The sequence below is a fragment of the Delphinapterus leucas genome, chromosome 1 (genome assembly GCF_059928025.1).
Source record: "Delphinapterus leucas isolate spDelLeu-1000000601 "Yukka" chromosome 1, BTC_Dleu_Yukka2, whole genome shotgun sequence".
Lineage (NCBI taxonomy): Eukaryota > Metazoa > Chordata > Mammalia > Artiodactyla > Monodontidae > Delphinapterus > Delphinapterus leucas.
In genome coordinates, this window is record NC_143129.1 from 137784316 (window position 1) to 137801793 (window position 17478).

At 36.3% G+C, this 17478-nt stretch overlaps 1 protein-coding gene across 24 annotated transcripts in view; it reads right to left on the bottom strand.

Moving 5' to 3' along the window:
• PATJ (PATJ crumbs cell polarity complex component) overlaps positions 1 to 17478 on the bottom strand; it is a 353800-nt gene that overhangs the window by 251671 nt on the left and 84651 nt on the right. For 23 of the 24 annotated variants that reach the window (XM_022575833.2, XM_089921641.1, XM_089921673.1 and 20 more), the window contains one exon: positions 15489 to 15620. The exons of the other annotated variant lie outside the window; for it this stretch is intronic. In XM_022575833.2, coding sequence (XP_022431541.2) covers positions 15489 to 15620 — 132 coding nt within the window. The remainder of the gene's footprint in view (positions 1 to 15488; positions 15621 to 17478) is intronic. 24 annotated transcript variants of the gene reach the window in all.

Sequence of the window (17478 nt, forward strand, 5' to 3'; positions counted from 1 at the left end):
TACCACACTTGGCCACTAGAGGTTTATATGTTGGTACCTAGTTGATGAAAGTTAGAACAGAATGTGCAGCGTGCCTCCATGGACGGCTAAAACACGCATTTGTTTGCCAGATTTTAATTCACACTTAACGTTCTCAAGAATCCATTCCTTTGGTGTCCTTTGGACACCTTCACATGAACATATACAAACATGTGACAATCCTTATTCCCAAATGGATGGAATTCAAACTTCAGAAGTGTCTATAAAATGTTTTATATGAATATTTGTGTACATTCCCACAGATCAAAGAGACCAGGGTTCACATAAACTAAAGCACTGTACAGCGGTGTCACCTGGGGCAGAGAGGTGGTTCAGTTGAAACTGGGCTCTCTCAGAGACAAGGATATCAACCAGAAGATGTAGAGAGCTCTAGTCTTAAAGCTGCTCCAAAACTAAAACTACAAATACAGGTAAGCAACCATGGCAAACTCGGTGGAAAGGCATGAAGCAGAAAATGCTACATAAAGAGGAGACAGAGGAAATGAATATGAAGTGCTCACATTTAATAAATTGGCCAATGCCTCAGTAAAAGGCATTTTTTAAAATAAGAGGAATATGAGACATACACCAAGGACAATTCTGACATTCAACATTTATATGTTTGCAGTATTACTCCAATAAAGGAAAACAAAAATCAAGGTGTTACAAGGACTTGACTACATGGATTCAAAATAAAGGATAACTGGGACTTCCCTGGCGGTCCGGTGGTTAAGACTCCACGCTTCCACTACAGGGGGTGTGGGTTCGATCCCTGGTCAGGGAACTAAGATCCCGCATGCTGCATGGCACAGCCAAAAAATAAAAATAAAGATAAAAAATTTTTTAAACTAAAATTAAAACAAATAAAGACAAACAAAAAATAAAATAAAGGATAACTTTTGGGTTGTTCTTGTTTTAAAAATCTATTCTATCACCCAAACTTTTAAAAATGTTAAATAATGGAATAAGAGGACTTCCCTGGTGGCGCAGTGGTTGAGAATCCACCTGCCAATGCAGGGGACACGGGTTCGATCCCTGGTCCAGGAAGATCCCACATGCCTCGGAGCAACTAAGCCCGTGCACCACAACTACTGAGCCTGCACTCTAGAGTCCACAAGCCACAACTACTGAAGCCCAAGTGCCAAGAGCCCGTGCTCCGCAACAAGAGAAGCCACCACAATGAGAAACCCGTGCACCACAACGAAGAGAAGTCCCTGCCTGCAGCAACTAGAGAAAGCCCACACGCAACAATGAAGACCCAATGCAGCCAAAAAAAATTTTTTAATAAATTAATTAATTAAATTTTTAAAAAGGCTTATTTTCACTTTTAAAAAAAATAATGGAATAAGAATGTAGTGACCACAATAGGATGGCAAAGAGATAGACAATAGTTTATTTCAGATAAAAACTTGGGTACAAATTATTTACCTTTGATAATGTTGACACTTATTGACAAGTGAGTACAATAAAACAAAGTTGGCCTACAGTAAACTCATGAGAGGAAATACGGTTCATTCATACAGCCTTAATTCTATGTCATTAAAGTTCTGTGCTGTTAGACAGCTCACCACACCAAAATACCTGCTCTCCTGTATTGCAGGAGTCCTTCCCCAAAGTGAAATGATTCCAAAGAATGACTAGAAAAACAACTTCAAACAACTGTGAAACAGAAAGCGCTCTACAAATCAGATCTCCTAACCAATGAATTCAATGTTGTGGTGACGTTGTTACAGAACTGGGCTACTGAGCTTCACTCTACAAACAGTTATTCACATTAGTGTGAGGAATTATGTTTCAAAGATAGTTTGAAAGGATCTACATACATTTCTGGATAACATGAGGCAGCTAGCTCATACTATTTGATAAGAGAATTGCTCCAACTTAATAATGGTCAACTGAGAGAAAACTATGAAAGCAGCAAAGAGCCCAATATAACAAAATTTACCATTTTAACCATTTATTTTTGAATTTTATTTTATTTTTTATACAGCAGGTTCTTATTACATTTTAACCATTTTTAAGCGTACAGTTCAGTGGCAAGTACATTCACATTGTTGTACTACCGTCACCACTTTTTTTTTTTTTGGCTGCGCTGCGCAGCTTGCAGGATCTTAGTTCCCTGACCAGGGATTGAACCCAGGCCGCCGCAGAGAAAGCACCAAGTCCTAACTGCTGGACTGCCAGGGAATTCCCCCATTTCACTATTCAACTCCAGAAATTTTTCATCCTCCCATACTGGAACTCTATATCCATTAAGTGAGTCCCCATTTCCCCGCAATGACTATTTTGCTTTCTATCTCTATGAATTTGTTCTAGGTTTGAAGACTATAGTCTTAAATGTGGCAATTACTTTTTGAACTAAAGAGTAGTAAGTTAAAATCTAAATGAATTAACAGCTAAATAGTTTTTAAAATAAGATCCCAAGGAAGTTACTGAAATGGAGAACACAGAAAGAAACCATTAAGTTTAAAAGGGAGACAGCTAGCTATTTCATCATGGAGGTAGGCAGAAGAAGGAATTGAGTACAAAGAAGGGCAAAGCAAATGTTCTTTTACACACACACACACAGAGATGTACACATCTTAAGGAAAAACAATGATCTGCAGAAGGACTGATGCACAGCTGGCATGAATAAAATGTCCACTGTGAACGATGTCAGGCAGAAAACAGGAATCCAAAGATTTTTCTAAAAAGAAGAAAATATACATAAGAGAGACAAGGAAGACAGCCATTCAATCCACTAGTGGTAGGATGGGTGTCGATTAGAAGTCAAGGAACAAGTTTTGAGCCCCCAGCCTGACTGTGTAGTTTCACAAGTTCTTCATTTTTCTGAGTCAGTTTCTTCAATTGTAAAATGAGAAAGTTGGATACATGACAGTTGTGATCTGTTCCCCTAACTCCAAAATTCTGTAACTAAATTTGACAGAATATCTTGAGTCAAATTTGTCATTAATTTCTACCAAAACATTGACAAAACCACTATAAAAAGTAGGGAATGACAGAAGTTAATTCAAAACACAGCATCAGCAATGAAAAAGACTACACTTTGGTCACAAACATGGTATAATTGTAGTTAGTGATGTCTTTTAAGAACTCATAAAAATGCCACTAACTACGCAATATCTAACTTCTGAGTATTCTACCATCAAAACAAAAGATATAACAAAATATATACATGTACTCTTTTTCATAAAAGGAATATTAAAACAACTTTTTTGCCATTTTTAGACAGCAACAAAGACAAGTCAGAGACTATTACTTGAATTTAAATCACTAGAATAGTTCTGGTTTAAGAATGCAGGATGTAATTATTTATACTAAAAGAGCATCTTCTGATTTGACCAACAAGCTAAGCATTTACTTTTAGGAAAGAGAAATAAATGTATTTATAGTGAATGCAAGGCAATAAGTAAATGATTCTAATGAATAATGACTAAGCTATCTTATCAGAATCTAACCCCATTTTTTACTATTTTATAGTATAGCCAAGTTTTACACAAATCATACCAATTACCACAACACCATCATGTTCAAAGTAAGTGCCCACAAAATACTTTCAGTGCACTCAAGATAAATTAAACTGATATGGTTCCTGGCTCCTTGTGTCTCATTACTTCCTTAATACTATTAGACATTAAGAATAGATTTTTCCACACATCATACATAGAACGAAACAGTCTCTGAGTAGCACAGTACGTACAGCACACAAGGCAATTAAAGGTGCAATGGAGGGCTTCCCTGGTGGCACAGTGGTTAAGAATCCACCTGCCAATGCAGGGGACACGGGTTCGAGCCCTGGTCCAGGAAGATCCCACATGCCGTGGAGCAACTAAGCCCACGCCACAACTACTGAGCCTGTGCTTTAGAGCCCACGAGCCACAACTACTGAGCCCGCATGCCACAACTACTGAAGCCTGCACGCCTAGAGCCCGTGCTCCACAACAAGAGAAGCCACTGCAATGAGAAGCCTGCGCACCACAACAGAGTAGCCCCCGCTCGCCGCAACTAGAAAAGCCCATGCGCAGCAATGAAGACCCAACACAGCCAAAAATAAATAAATTTAAATAAATAAAAATTTAAAAGTACAATGGAAAAGAGGTGCACAGAGAAACTTGCTAAAAGATCAAAATATAGTCTAAAATGGAGGAAAAATACATAAGCTTGCACATAATTTTATTCTGTATAATTTCATGCTTTAAAAATCTATTTTAAACATCATAATAACTGGTTCAAGCAGAGGCCCACGACTTTCTCTCATCCCCTTCTAGTCTCCTAGTTGACATTCTCCTTGGATACTAAACATTATCTTTGGATGCTTCATCTCCTGAAAATTTTATGTCATGCTGTAATTGTTTACGTACTTACTGTTCACTCCTGGCCCAGGACTTTCGCTAGCTGTGAGGAAAACAAAACAAAACAAACCACACAACTGTCCTTTATCTCAAAGTCCCATCACCTGGCTGAAATGGCTGGGGTTCCACCAGGCTGATGGTAGTACTACTCAAGGACAAAGTCACACTCTCTATTAAAATTACATTAGTTGAAATGTGAATATACCCAACACGACCAAACTATGCACTTAAAAATTAAGATGGTAAATTTTGTGTTACGTGTATTTTACCCAAAAAAATTGTAAGAAGAAAATGAATTTATAAATAAGAAATATCCCATTATCTTCCAGAAAAAAACTATATTAGTTGAAAGTTATTATGATGATGCAAGGAAAGTATAGACACACAAAACTTTTAAAAGCTTTTTAAATATTAATTTTGGAATTTATTTTAATTTTCCAAAGAAATCACTCTCAACTTAAGCTAAACAGTTACAAATACCAGCTGAGCAACTTCCCTGGTGGAGCAGTGGTTAAGAAACCGCCTGCCAACGCAGGGGACACGGGTTCAAGCACTGGTCCAGGAAGATCCCACAAGCCACGGAGCAACTGAGCCGGTGTGACACAACTACTGAGCCTGTGCTCTAGAGCCCGCGAGCCACAACTACCGAGCCCTTGTGCCACAACTACTGAAGCCTGCGTGCCTAGAACCCATGCTCCACAACAAGAGAAGCCACCGCAATAAGAAGCACGTGCACTGTAATAAAGAGTAGCCCCTGCTCACCGCAACTAGAGAAAGCCTGCGTGCAGCAACCAAGACCCAATGCAGCCAAAAATGAATTAAAAAGAAAAAAAACAGCTGAGTGGTACTGTTCAAGTTGTTTAATCTCTGAGACTCGAGTTTCTCATTGTAAGTGGAAATAACAATAATACAGATTTTGTAAAGTTGTTAAAAGCATTAAATGAGATAAGGCATGATAAGTGCTTGGAAAGCCCATAGTAATGACTCCATAAGTGCTTTTACTCTTATTCTTGCTATTACTCCTTCTGTTTCTGTTACTATGAAGATAATGGAAAAGAATTTGATAGGACATATGTGTTTGAGGAGTTAATTCAACTGAGCATGTGTAATTTAGACCAACAGTGCTATCAATTGCTAAACCATCCCTGATATTACACTTAAGTGTTAACACATGACAATGAAGTGCTGACCTACTCTCCAGATACGTGCCTCTGCACCTGAAGAGAGGCTCAGAGCAGCATGGTGTCCTCAGTTCTCACTCCCCCTTAAAGCCGACACTAAGGGACAGGAGCCATCTCTACACCGGAAACTCCTCTGACAACCACTGCCGTATCAAGGACATAGGACGTGCTTCATTCTTCTGAAAAGATTCTGTGACTTTTTTTTTTTTTTTTTTCAATCCTTGAAAGGGAAAGCAATACTCTGTGATACGTAGCACACAAAACGCAGAACAAAACTTTTCCAGCTTTGAAGCTGCACAGGAAAAAGGCTAAGGAGTCCTGCTGGGAAATATAAGGTAAAATACACATAGTTTCTACTCTCTGGCAGTGGAAAGGCCATCAGGTCTCTAAAGAGCTGTGACTAGGTGGGAGGGGTTAAGGCAAGGGACCATAAGGATTCAGGAAAATATGAAGTAAATTTTTTAGAACTGTAGTAAGTGTTTCTCTCTGGAAAGATAATCAGAAATTTTTATCCTCTTTCACTAGAGCCACAATTATGGAGAATCAGTGTTGTTTCTGGTCTAAAGACTGTACTTTCACTCTACGTGACCACAGACTTAGGAGCCCAGTTCCACTGCTTAACAACTGGATAATCCTGAGCAAATTCCTTAACCTCTTATCAGCAGGTTCCTCATTTATAAAATGAAGATGGTTATAGGACCTACCTCATGAGGGCGTAGAGATAATTAAACCAGTGTGCGTGAGCAGTACACAATTACTAGCTATTATTATCATGGGAAATGGTGGTCATATTTTATAAATGTTAGATCCGAAAATTTCTCAAAGGATTTTTCATTAAAAGGAATAAAATATGAAAGCTTAGATAGATTAATATTAAACAGTTGACAGCTACTAAAGGAAGTCAAGACATAAAATCAGGGCCAAGTTATCAATTCCAGGACACTTCTGTTCCTGGAATGTCCACTACCTGTTTGTGTGCAAGTCATGCCTCAGTTCCCCATCAGGACTCTCTGGGTCTTAAGAAACAATCATCACGAAATCTCTTAGTCTTACTTCTACCACCGCTAAAATCATAATGTATTATAGAGAGTTGTTCCCAAGTCTGTTTCATCTATTATATTTTAACATATGCTTATTTATCCACTGTCTCTCTACTCCCAATTGAATTTAAATTCCATGAGGACACAGGGTCTATTGTCTATTTTGTTTATTGCTATATTCCCAGTGTCTGGAACAGTGCCTGACACAGAAGATGCCCAATATACACTTGTTAAATACACACTGGAAAGGTAGTATATCTTTTCATCTTTAATCCCGCATACTAGCTCATAAGTGAACAATAATTTTTTGGAGGGAAATAATGAATAACAGGTATAGCAAGTCTGTGCTCAGATTCTATTTTTAAAAATCACCATCATCGGGCTTCCCTGGTGGCGCAGTGGTTGGGATGTCCGCCTGCCGATGCAGGGGACACTGGTTCGTGCCCCAGTCCGGGAGGATCCCACATGCCGCGGAGCGGCTGGTCCCGTGAGCCATGGCCGCTGGGCCTGCGCGTCTGGAGCCTGTGCTCCGCAGCGGGAGGGGCCACAACGGTGAGAGGCCCACATACCGCAAAACAAAACAAAACAAACAAAAAAAAATCACCATCATCATCACCATCATCATTTTTCAGTAACTAGTAACACATTATTTTATGCCCAGAAAAGTGTGGGCATTTATATACATCTTTTATTTAGTCTTTATAACTTTATAAGGAAAATATTATTTCTATTTTAGAGATTATTATATAAGAAAGACTAATAGGCTTGTCCAAAGTCCTAGTAGGGTGTCATAGCCAGAAGGCAAATCCTGGTCCTTTCTGACTCTATGTTCAAAGTGCCATATTGGTGAACAAAATATCTGATTAAAATAAAACACAGAGGGAAGAGCTGAAAGCGGAACCTGAGCCCTAGAAAGTCGTGTGTCCAGATCAGGCAGCCAATCTCCTTTCATGCATCGTTAACAAATTAGGCCTTTGGTACCAGAAGGAGGCAACACCACTTCCTGGCGCTCACTGGGGAAAGCAAGGCTCCTCTGGATCACTGTCTGGCTCCAAACGACACCCACAAACAGGTCAGAGCCGTACAAAAAACCACGCCTTAGGAAAACAGGTTCTCAATACCTGTTGGTGGATCTGATTCCATCTTTCTGCCATACTCTAGGAAGGGCTATGACTTTCATTTACTAGCACGGTTCTCAACGCTGACACCAGAATCCAGTGGGAACTTTCAAAACACACCCACACCTAGAGATAGAGGAACACTGGTGATGAAACACCTCTGGAGACTGTTTCCTCTTTAGACCAACTCCTTTTAAAAAAAAACAAAAAACTTATTGTTCTGTTTTTCCTTACATGGGAGACAGATGCATAGCCGGCCTGACATTCACTAACTTCCTGGAATATCTTGAGCATTTCATAGGAGAGACAGAAGTACCGGTATTGCAGTAAACCTGAGCACCTTTATGCCTATATTTTAGCTCTCCATGGTCGTTTCATAAACACTAATATATACTGTTTGGCCATCTCTGGAATACTCACTAAAGGTAATATAACAAATATATCATTTTCAGACTCTCCTCCTCAGCGATGCCTTCTAGTGTGACGCAGAAACAGTCCTTAAGAAACATTTGTGAAAAGGAGAGCTACCCTAGGAGAAAGCACCACCCGGCTGACAAGCATTTGCCGCTTGCCCTCTATTCTCTCTCTCCCCCCATTAGACACAATGGGATTTTTTTGCCAAATTTGTATTCCAGAGGAGCCATGAAATTCTCTCAAAGTTCAACATCAGGCCTGACTTAAGATCTTTGAGGCCTCCTGCTAATATCATCCCCCTGCAGCTGCCTCACTAAGGCGAGCTTTTGATCTGTACTATCTGGATTTCAAGCTGATATACACACAGCCTCTTTGATCTCTTATTAAGTGGCTTCTGGTCTCCTGATGCCTTTAGTCTTGCTGCACTGCGGTGTTTGGAAGTCAGTCATCATCCTACAAACTCCACACACCAGGAGCGGGCCCCCTTCATTCACCCACTTCGCAGGCTTGAAAAGCAATCTTTAAGCCATGAGAGAATTTCCCCAGTAGCCACAATCAATCCACTCCATGAACACACTACTAAGAATTATTTTCCAAATGAAGCAGCTTAAAATGATTTAAAGGATGCAGAACTTTCCCATAGAGGGAAAGGAAGCAAATCCTCTGTGAAAAGAAATCTTCAGCCCAGTTGGCACTGGAGCTTACAGTACTTTGATGTTAATAAAAATAAATGTGGATAGGATTCAGGGATGGGCAAAGATTGGGACTTTATCAGTCCCAAGTTCCATTAAGCAAAAGTGACCTTTAAATGCAGCTGTGTGGTTTGTACAGAATATATTTCCAAGAACACGGATACTGCCATTAGTAGCAGACTGACTACATTTTGCTCAGTGCCAATATCTTAATCATACATGGATGAACTGGAACCAGAGCTCCTTTAAAACAAAAAAGAAGAAGAAAAAGAAGAAGATAAAAACAGCAACAAAAGAAAAAAACCCAAAGAACAGATACTGGTGGCCATGTTATGAGATCCCATGAGCATTAAAGTGGAACTATATAATAACTTACAATATATTACTGTCCTGTAGATCTTAGATTCTGAACCCAACTTAATAATGTTAATAATATAGGTACTACTACATGTTAAAATTATATCAATACCTATCAAATTCTATATCCCAGTTTCTATAAACTAATCAGTTGGCATGAACGTAAAGATACTGGGCTTTCCACAAGTTACTAAAGACTATATAATGACGGTAGCATTCACCCAAAATCTCAAATCTTGTGGCAAAATTAGAGTCCTTAATTTCTTCCATTTTTAAACTCAATCTTCTGATAAAGAAGATTAAAACTGGTGGAAAAAACAGGAATAGATTTTGGGGCACTAATATAGTCTCAATATAAATAGTTTATGCCCTCTCTTAACTATAAAGGTCAATATATTAATTACTGACAATATAAAGTTGAAACAAAGTTGATAGTTGTATACCGCTATCATTTAATCTGTCTATATCATGGAAAACCATTAGCAAAACCATGAATTATGCACTTACTTACACTTTATTTTTCAGGAGAATTATCTAAACAAGGAAATTATATAAGAAGGCATCAATTTTAAATACTCTAAATACATGAGTCTGACAAACATTTATGTGCAAGCAGTTTGGTAAAAATGTACCAAAATTTAAAAGATAAATGCTCTTTTGATGAGCAATTCCTCTTCTAGGAAGTTATCACAAGATTTATTCGCACCTTTTTATAAAAGAGTATGACAAGGATATCCAATACAGCCTCATTTGAAATACCCACCAACTGGGTACAGGAGCTTGGTTAAATAAATTATTGTACAACAACAATAATATACTATGCAGTCATTAAAAAGAACTAGATAGCTCTATAAATACCAAAATGAAAGAACATATAATTGAGGGGAAAAAAGCAATATGCTGAAAGCGTGTATGACATATTCCATTTATGTATTAAAAAATAAACAACCAGCAAACTACCACTTATATAATCGTGTCTGTATAAAATATCTCTGGGAGGATAGACAAGAAAAACAGGAGTTTTTATCTGGGAGATTAAAAATGAGGGATTATGGTCAGAGGTAGATATACTCATCACAGGATACCATTATGTACCTTTGAATTTTTATGCCCTATGTATATATTACTTATTTTTAAAACATTTCTAATGTGCACAGAAAGTCATTCTGTTGCACATATGATAAGAAAAAAGCCAACTCAAACCACACGCATGAAATGTATACACTCCCTTCATATAATGTTTAAAAATCTTTTAAGGAGAATTCCATTTAACAGAGTAGTCAGGCAGAAACTGCACACTAGGTTCTTCTCACAAATACTGAGGCATAACATATCCAAGACTCAGCAATACTGCAATTTTTTATATTCATACTATTTAAGTTTTATAACCCATTTCTTCTAAGAAACATTAATCACTGTTAATTTTTATAGGGAGGAATATTTTCACTATTATTTTTAATCAGCCGTCTTTTGCCTTTGGTCTTTCAAACAGCTTTTTAAAGTGTTACTAAGAGTATTTATATATGAATCACCTCTCAATGGCTGTGCTATTATGCTTTCTATTTTTATCTCTCTCAGTGTCTGAGATAAACCCAAAGCCTTTCAAAAATATCTCCTTTGACAAAAATTGAGTTCAGTCCCCATATCGGGAAGGGAGAGAACTGAGGAATGGGATGTGGGAGGGAGGAGAATTACTGGTTAATAAATTTTACCTGCTAAATCACTGAAATTCAAAAGTATCAAGAATGGCAATATCATGGCTAATGTTCAAAAATTGGATAACGTTAAACATTTCCAGTGAATTATAATCATGAGGGGTTATTCAAAGTTCAACATAAATCAAAACACCAGAAAATATCCACTTGCGATGTTTAACTTAAAAGGTCAAATGAAGGTAAAATCCACATAGTTACAAATTTATTTCAAGCTTTTTGGTAGGAATTAAAAATTACAGACTATCAGACTAGCTAATAATTGCTTCATTACTGAACATTAGCCCACAACAAATTACTTGTACTAATTTAGGACTCAAATTTGTAATTATTTTCATTTAAAGCAATAAACACTAGCTCTTACACAGTGCATATAAGCAAACTATATTAATTTTTAATACTTACTAAACTTTCATATAAGCATTGAAAATGAGATAGTATCTAGCAGCTTGTCTTTAAGATATGAAATGGTTCTGCAAGCTGAAAAAAACAGGAAGATCTGCTGCAATAAATTTATTACAGGGACTCACTGTAATAAAATACCCAAGGAAATACCACTCATAAGTAAAGAAGCAGTATGTGTGGTGGTTAAAAGCCTAGATTCTGGCAGCTAACTGCTTGAGTTCAAACTCTATTTCTGCCATATACTAGCTGTGTGAATTTGGACGAGTTACTTAACCTCTCTGTGCCTCAGGTTCCTCACTTCTAAAATGAGGATAATGATAGCACATATTTCACATGGTTCTTGTGAGGAAAACATCAAGTAATTACAACAGTGCCTAGCAAACAGCAGACACTCACTATATGTTAGCTATTATTATTGGATTTGTATTAATTATTTGGATTAATATTAGGATTAGTATCAATATGAGCATTAGTGATATTCCAAGGAATAAAGACATTACACATAAATAATGGGGAATCAAGACAAAGATAACTAGGGCACAGTATGTAATCATACCTAGAAACTGGCAAAAAACTATACTAATAAAACTTATAACCAAATTTCTGAAGAGTTCTATATTGCTTAGAAACAGAGTACACAATTAAGCCATAATATTCATGCTTTTGACAAACTATGCACATCTCTGTTTTCTATGACATGATCTTATAAGGCATGACGTTACAGTGACCAAGGACTCTTCTAATATGGTATACTTACAGGGCCAGATTTTAACGAGCCATGGCATGAAGCAATGCCTAGGCACAGTTGAGACTAACAAATATCCTACCTCCTTTCAAATCACAGCCAAAAAAGCTACAATCACTTCACCCTAAAATTTAATGAGACTAACAACCTGAATCATATTTACTAAGTCTTCCCTGTTGCTTTCTCCTCTTCCTTTGCCCCAATTTATTTAAAATGCCTTTCATGAAAATGAATTGCCACACATTCCTCTTTGGCCATACGACTGAGCTGTAGAACTGTATATCAGATTCAGCTCTTTCATTGCAGGTACAAAGACCTGCTTATTTTCTCTGCTCAACTACACAATTTCCATCACTGGTGAATCACTGAATCCCCTATCCAGACTGCCATCCCATCGTTCCATGGCCAATTCAAGATCCTTTATGTTCTCACTCATCTCTTCCTAAAGCTTGGCTCAATTTACATAAAAAGCAAATTTCTGGCCAATAATCCACAAATGGGTAATTCACATATGGCTCATCAAGAGTTGGCTGCATTTTAGAACGTAATTTTACAATTAAATTTAGACTTCACTAAACATCTACTAATTAAAAGCATCTACTTATTAATTTTCCTAATCTAGTTAAAAATTGATAGAACACAAACATATTGTAGTATGGCACCATCTTTGAGGACAATATCAAGACTTCTTGTGTTTATTTTCTAAATTAGATTATTACTAATAATACATTTCCATAATAATCTAACATTTCCCACTTCTTTACATGTTAATTTACTTAAACCATAATAATCCTTTGAGCTAAACATTATTATCCCCATTTTATAGATGAAGAAATTGTAAAAGCACCTACAAAATATATATTGTATATAATTTTGTCAGGCTCTTGACAGAGTTCTTATTTTTCTAGAGAAAAACTCAGTAGTGAGAAAAGTGGTTAACTGAAATTAAAATACCAAAGTAAATTTGCAATCTCTTCAATACTGCTAATACAGGTCCTTTATAACCTGGAAACTCTCCCACTATACTAAAATCTTTTCACTGTGGCTAAGATGTTTCTACAGCACTTCTTATACAAACTATTCTAAGCTTGGGGGTGAGCGTGAAGCTCTGCATCAGCCCTATTCAGATGCCTAATAAATTCATACAAGAAGCATCAAATTCAATAATAACCAGGAACGTGGCCTTTCACGGCTTCTGCTAAAACTTCACCTGGCCTTGCAAAAAATATTTCTGAACTTTAGAATTTATTACCTAATTACAACAAGAGGTGGTATAACCAATTAATTAACTTGCCCAAAACCAAATTTTAAATTGTGTTTACGTGTCATCTAAATGTCACGGGGATAACAGTTCTACATACCACTGACAAATGGTGAAAACGTGCTGTGTACAACTATAAGTGTACTTAAGATTGACTTAAGAAAAACATTCAGTTTAAGACTAAATGTTTTTTCTTCCAAGGTTTAGCTGCAGAAATAAATAAGCTGAGCCCTTTAATGTGAATCAAAGTAGCATTTAGAAAATGAAGTTTTTTTCTATCAGTTCTCCAATAAGCACAAAAGCAAGAAGAGTATCTAACACTTCTTTTGCAGCAAAATTACTTCATATAATTTGTGCAGAAATAAACATCAGTATGTGTAATGGTGATTGTGATGAAGATGGGATAGGGGGACATCTAAAATTTTACAAATAAAAATAAGATCCAAAAAAAATCAAAGGTATGTCACAATGCATATATATATTTTTTTTTTTAAGTGTAAAACTCAGAACTGATAAAGGAATTTTTCTCTTAAGCAGAGATTACACTGTTAAAGACTATCAAGTTTTTCTTTCCATCTTTTACTGAACTTTTTGTTTTTCTTTTTAATTTCTGAAGCACTTCTCTAACATGTGCAATATTCAAAATATAAAACTTGCAGATAATGTTTTTTTTAAGAGGGTAAGATCAATCATTATGATATATTTATAAGAATGCAAAAACATATAGATTGATAATGAAAATGTAGCTGAATATCTAAATATCTAAAACCACATCTGAAAAGTGTTTTCTAAACTAAATCCCAGTTATCAACATGTTAACAAAAAAAAACCCACTGAATATGTTCATTTAGTCCCAATTAATTTTGGCTAGCCTAAACTTTATTCAATCATTCTGCAAATGTTTATCAATCACCTACTATGTGCTAGGTAATAGAGCAACACTGGAGAGGGAAAAAAAAGTATCAATACGTGCCATTTGCTTTATATTTATATGCCCTAATAATTAACCAATATATAAACTTCCAGAATCTTACAGTATTAATATTTCTTGAAAAAGATATTTCCCAAAATATGCATTTTTTGGAATCAACAACTCATAATTCAATAATATTCCAAAGAGAACTTCCAATAACGAAGAGGGTTATCTGGCACAGAAATATGCCAGCAAAAATAAAATAGATATAATCTATTTCAGTAATCTTAAAGCACACTGCCAAAATATGGAATTTAATGTTCTTACATAATGCTCAAAGTATTTTTCTTTCAATCTATTCCTGATTGCCTTATTAAAAAAAAATTGATTTTTATATCACTTGGCATTTTATGTGCTTTGATAGAGTACATTTTGCTTTATTAAACCACAGTGTCTTTAGGCAGCACTAATGTATTAAAATATGCATCTTAAAAGTGAAGAGATTTCTTGCCAACAGTTTTAATTCCCCATGATAGTCAGATGGTCTAAAAATACTATAACTGGTAAACTGGTATAACATATAGATGTCTTACTGTGACCTTTCACGTTGCCACCCCCAAACCAAATGCATCAGTAACTTTACCGTAGTTATAATTGGGGTACACATAAATACATAAATATTATATGTTCTATATTAAATATAAATATAAACTTCACCAAGAACATTTCTACTCAGTCACACTCATTGAGATTAATAGGTCAGCAAAACTATAAAAACCTTCACGTTAAGGAAAGGGAGAAGAGAGTGAGAATTGGGAATGACTGCTAATATGTATGGGGTTTCTTTCTGGGGTGATGAAAATGTTCTTAAATTAGACTGTGGTGATGGTTGCACAACTCCAAATATACTAGAAACAACCGAACTGTATGCTTTAAATGAGTGAACTTTATGGTATGTGAAATATATCTCAATAAAGCTGGAGGAAAAAATCCTCCATATAAAAAAATTCATCAAGTTCCAGTCTCTAAAAGCATCCCTGGGTATAAAACTATTCCTTCCCTTATGTCCACTTATTACATCATCTATCATTTTCTTCACTAAGGGAGCTATCAATTGTAATGGTAACAAGGGAAATTATAACACCCCACCTTCGGACAGTAGCATTATACATCAAATAATTCAGTTTTGCCTAAGTCAGTGGATGTCTTAAACAATTACTACTTCGTATAACTTTAATACAAACTAATTGCTCCAAAAAGCTCTGAACAGGTTCTTATACCTGGTAATCCAAAATGCTGAATCCCAAGCCTTTATGATCTTTTACTAGCTCAACAATCTTGACTTCAGGAGACCACAGGGCTAATTCCCCATCATCATCTTCTTCAGGACTGACATCTGTGTTGTGGTCAGCCTGAAATACCAAAGAACATAAATGCTTCAATACACTGTCCTTTCAAGTTTGAAAAGAATTAACGTATCAGGAATCTCATAGCTTCTTCTCAAAATGAGGATACTCTTTGGCATGCATAGTTTTTCTTTTTAATCTTTTTAAAAGGGGCATGCACTGGGGCACATATACTTTAGTATAAAACCTTCATGAAAATTCAAGCACTTAAAAAAACAGGTTGTTCATATAGTTTTTGTTTTTGTTTTTTTACGTTAAAGTGTCTGTTTCATTCAAAGTATTAACACTGACCTCTTATACTAAAATGAGTTCTGTCATCCCAGTAGAAGCATAAAAGGAAAAATATGCAATTTAAGAAGATATGAAAACATCACACAAAATCAAAGCTTTTAAGATATTTAAGTAGCAATACCTGAATTCATAATTACAGTGAGAGACAGAGAGAAAGACACCGACACAGAGGCCAGGACAGGACAGAGAGATACCACTTCTGTTGGCTCCAAGTTTTCAAGAAAAACTTTACTAGAAAAGTAAGGTGAAAAAAAATCCAAGTCTTTGGGAATCATGTAAGTCTAAAAACAGGTAAAAATCAGAGTTGAAATAATGAAAACCTGATCTTGGAGGGAGGAGGTCAACACAACTACTCAGTACACAGATCCTCAGCTGCTTTCCCTGACTCCACACCCGCACATCCCCTATTCCAAGCTCCCTCCTTTCAGGGAAAAGAGTCACTGACACATGGAATTCTAGGAAGCTAAATGACAGACGGTCAATGGGTCGACTACGCAGAAGGAGAATAGCTGCTCCAACCTTCTGCTTTTATACTATTTATAGTATTGGATTATATTCATGTGATTTATCTTCCCCAAATACTCTGAACTTCTATCTGAGGCTCAAGAATTATCTTCTTTTTCTTTGTGGCCCTAACAATTAACAAAATGCCTGGCTTCTAGGCTAGAATGGTGTGGGCTGTCATAGAGTTTACCATGGTTATCCCCTCAACCCGCAACAGTGCACGGCTTATAGTAGGCGCTCCATAAATGTTTGTTCAATACATAATGAATCAATCACCCACCTTTGAGTGGCCTTCCCTTGAAACTCTTTTTAAATAAAGCTATAGACTAAATAATAGTCTTTAAGAAGTCTACTTCTAAAAACTTTGAACGATCTTAGTAAATAAAATGGAAGTAAATAAAATAAAATGATGTACTTCCTATGAATATAATTTTGAGTGACCTGTATAAGAAAACCCATTTAACGGAATCAAAGCTGGCAGATGTGGCAGGCAGAGGGACCCCTCTATTATGGAAGAGTAAGGCACCATAGCTAATACAAAAACATCTTGAAATGAGGGCTGGACCAGATCTCAAACTGTCCCTGCAGGACATGGTGGATTAAATCTAAACATGGGAACGGTTTCCTAGTTCTTGAATTACAGAACTTGAAATTAGTGGGAACGTTCTGGATCAATAAACATCTGTTTATATCAGTCTGATGTGAGGAACTGATAGATTTAAAAAGAAAACACATACTTTCCAATAAAAAGTAAAGTTACAATGGTAATACAATACGATTGATGTTCTACCGAGGCATTTAATACCTTTACTGATTAATAAGCATTAGAATTTTGTCTGAGCTGCTTAACAATATAGGGTCTAAGAACCTAAGATCGTATTGAGATAAATGAAAAAAGAGAGACAGAAAAGAGAGCCAGGATTTTAAGAAACCACATATAATTTTAAAACCCAAGTTTATAGAAATTTCAAGGCATCCAACATATATAAGATATTATACTCCAACCAGAAATATATCACTTTGATACAATCAATTCTGCATAACTCCTGTATTTACAGAATAGAAAGCA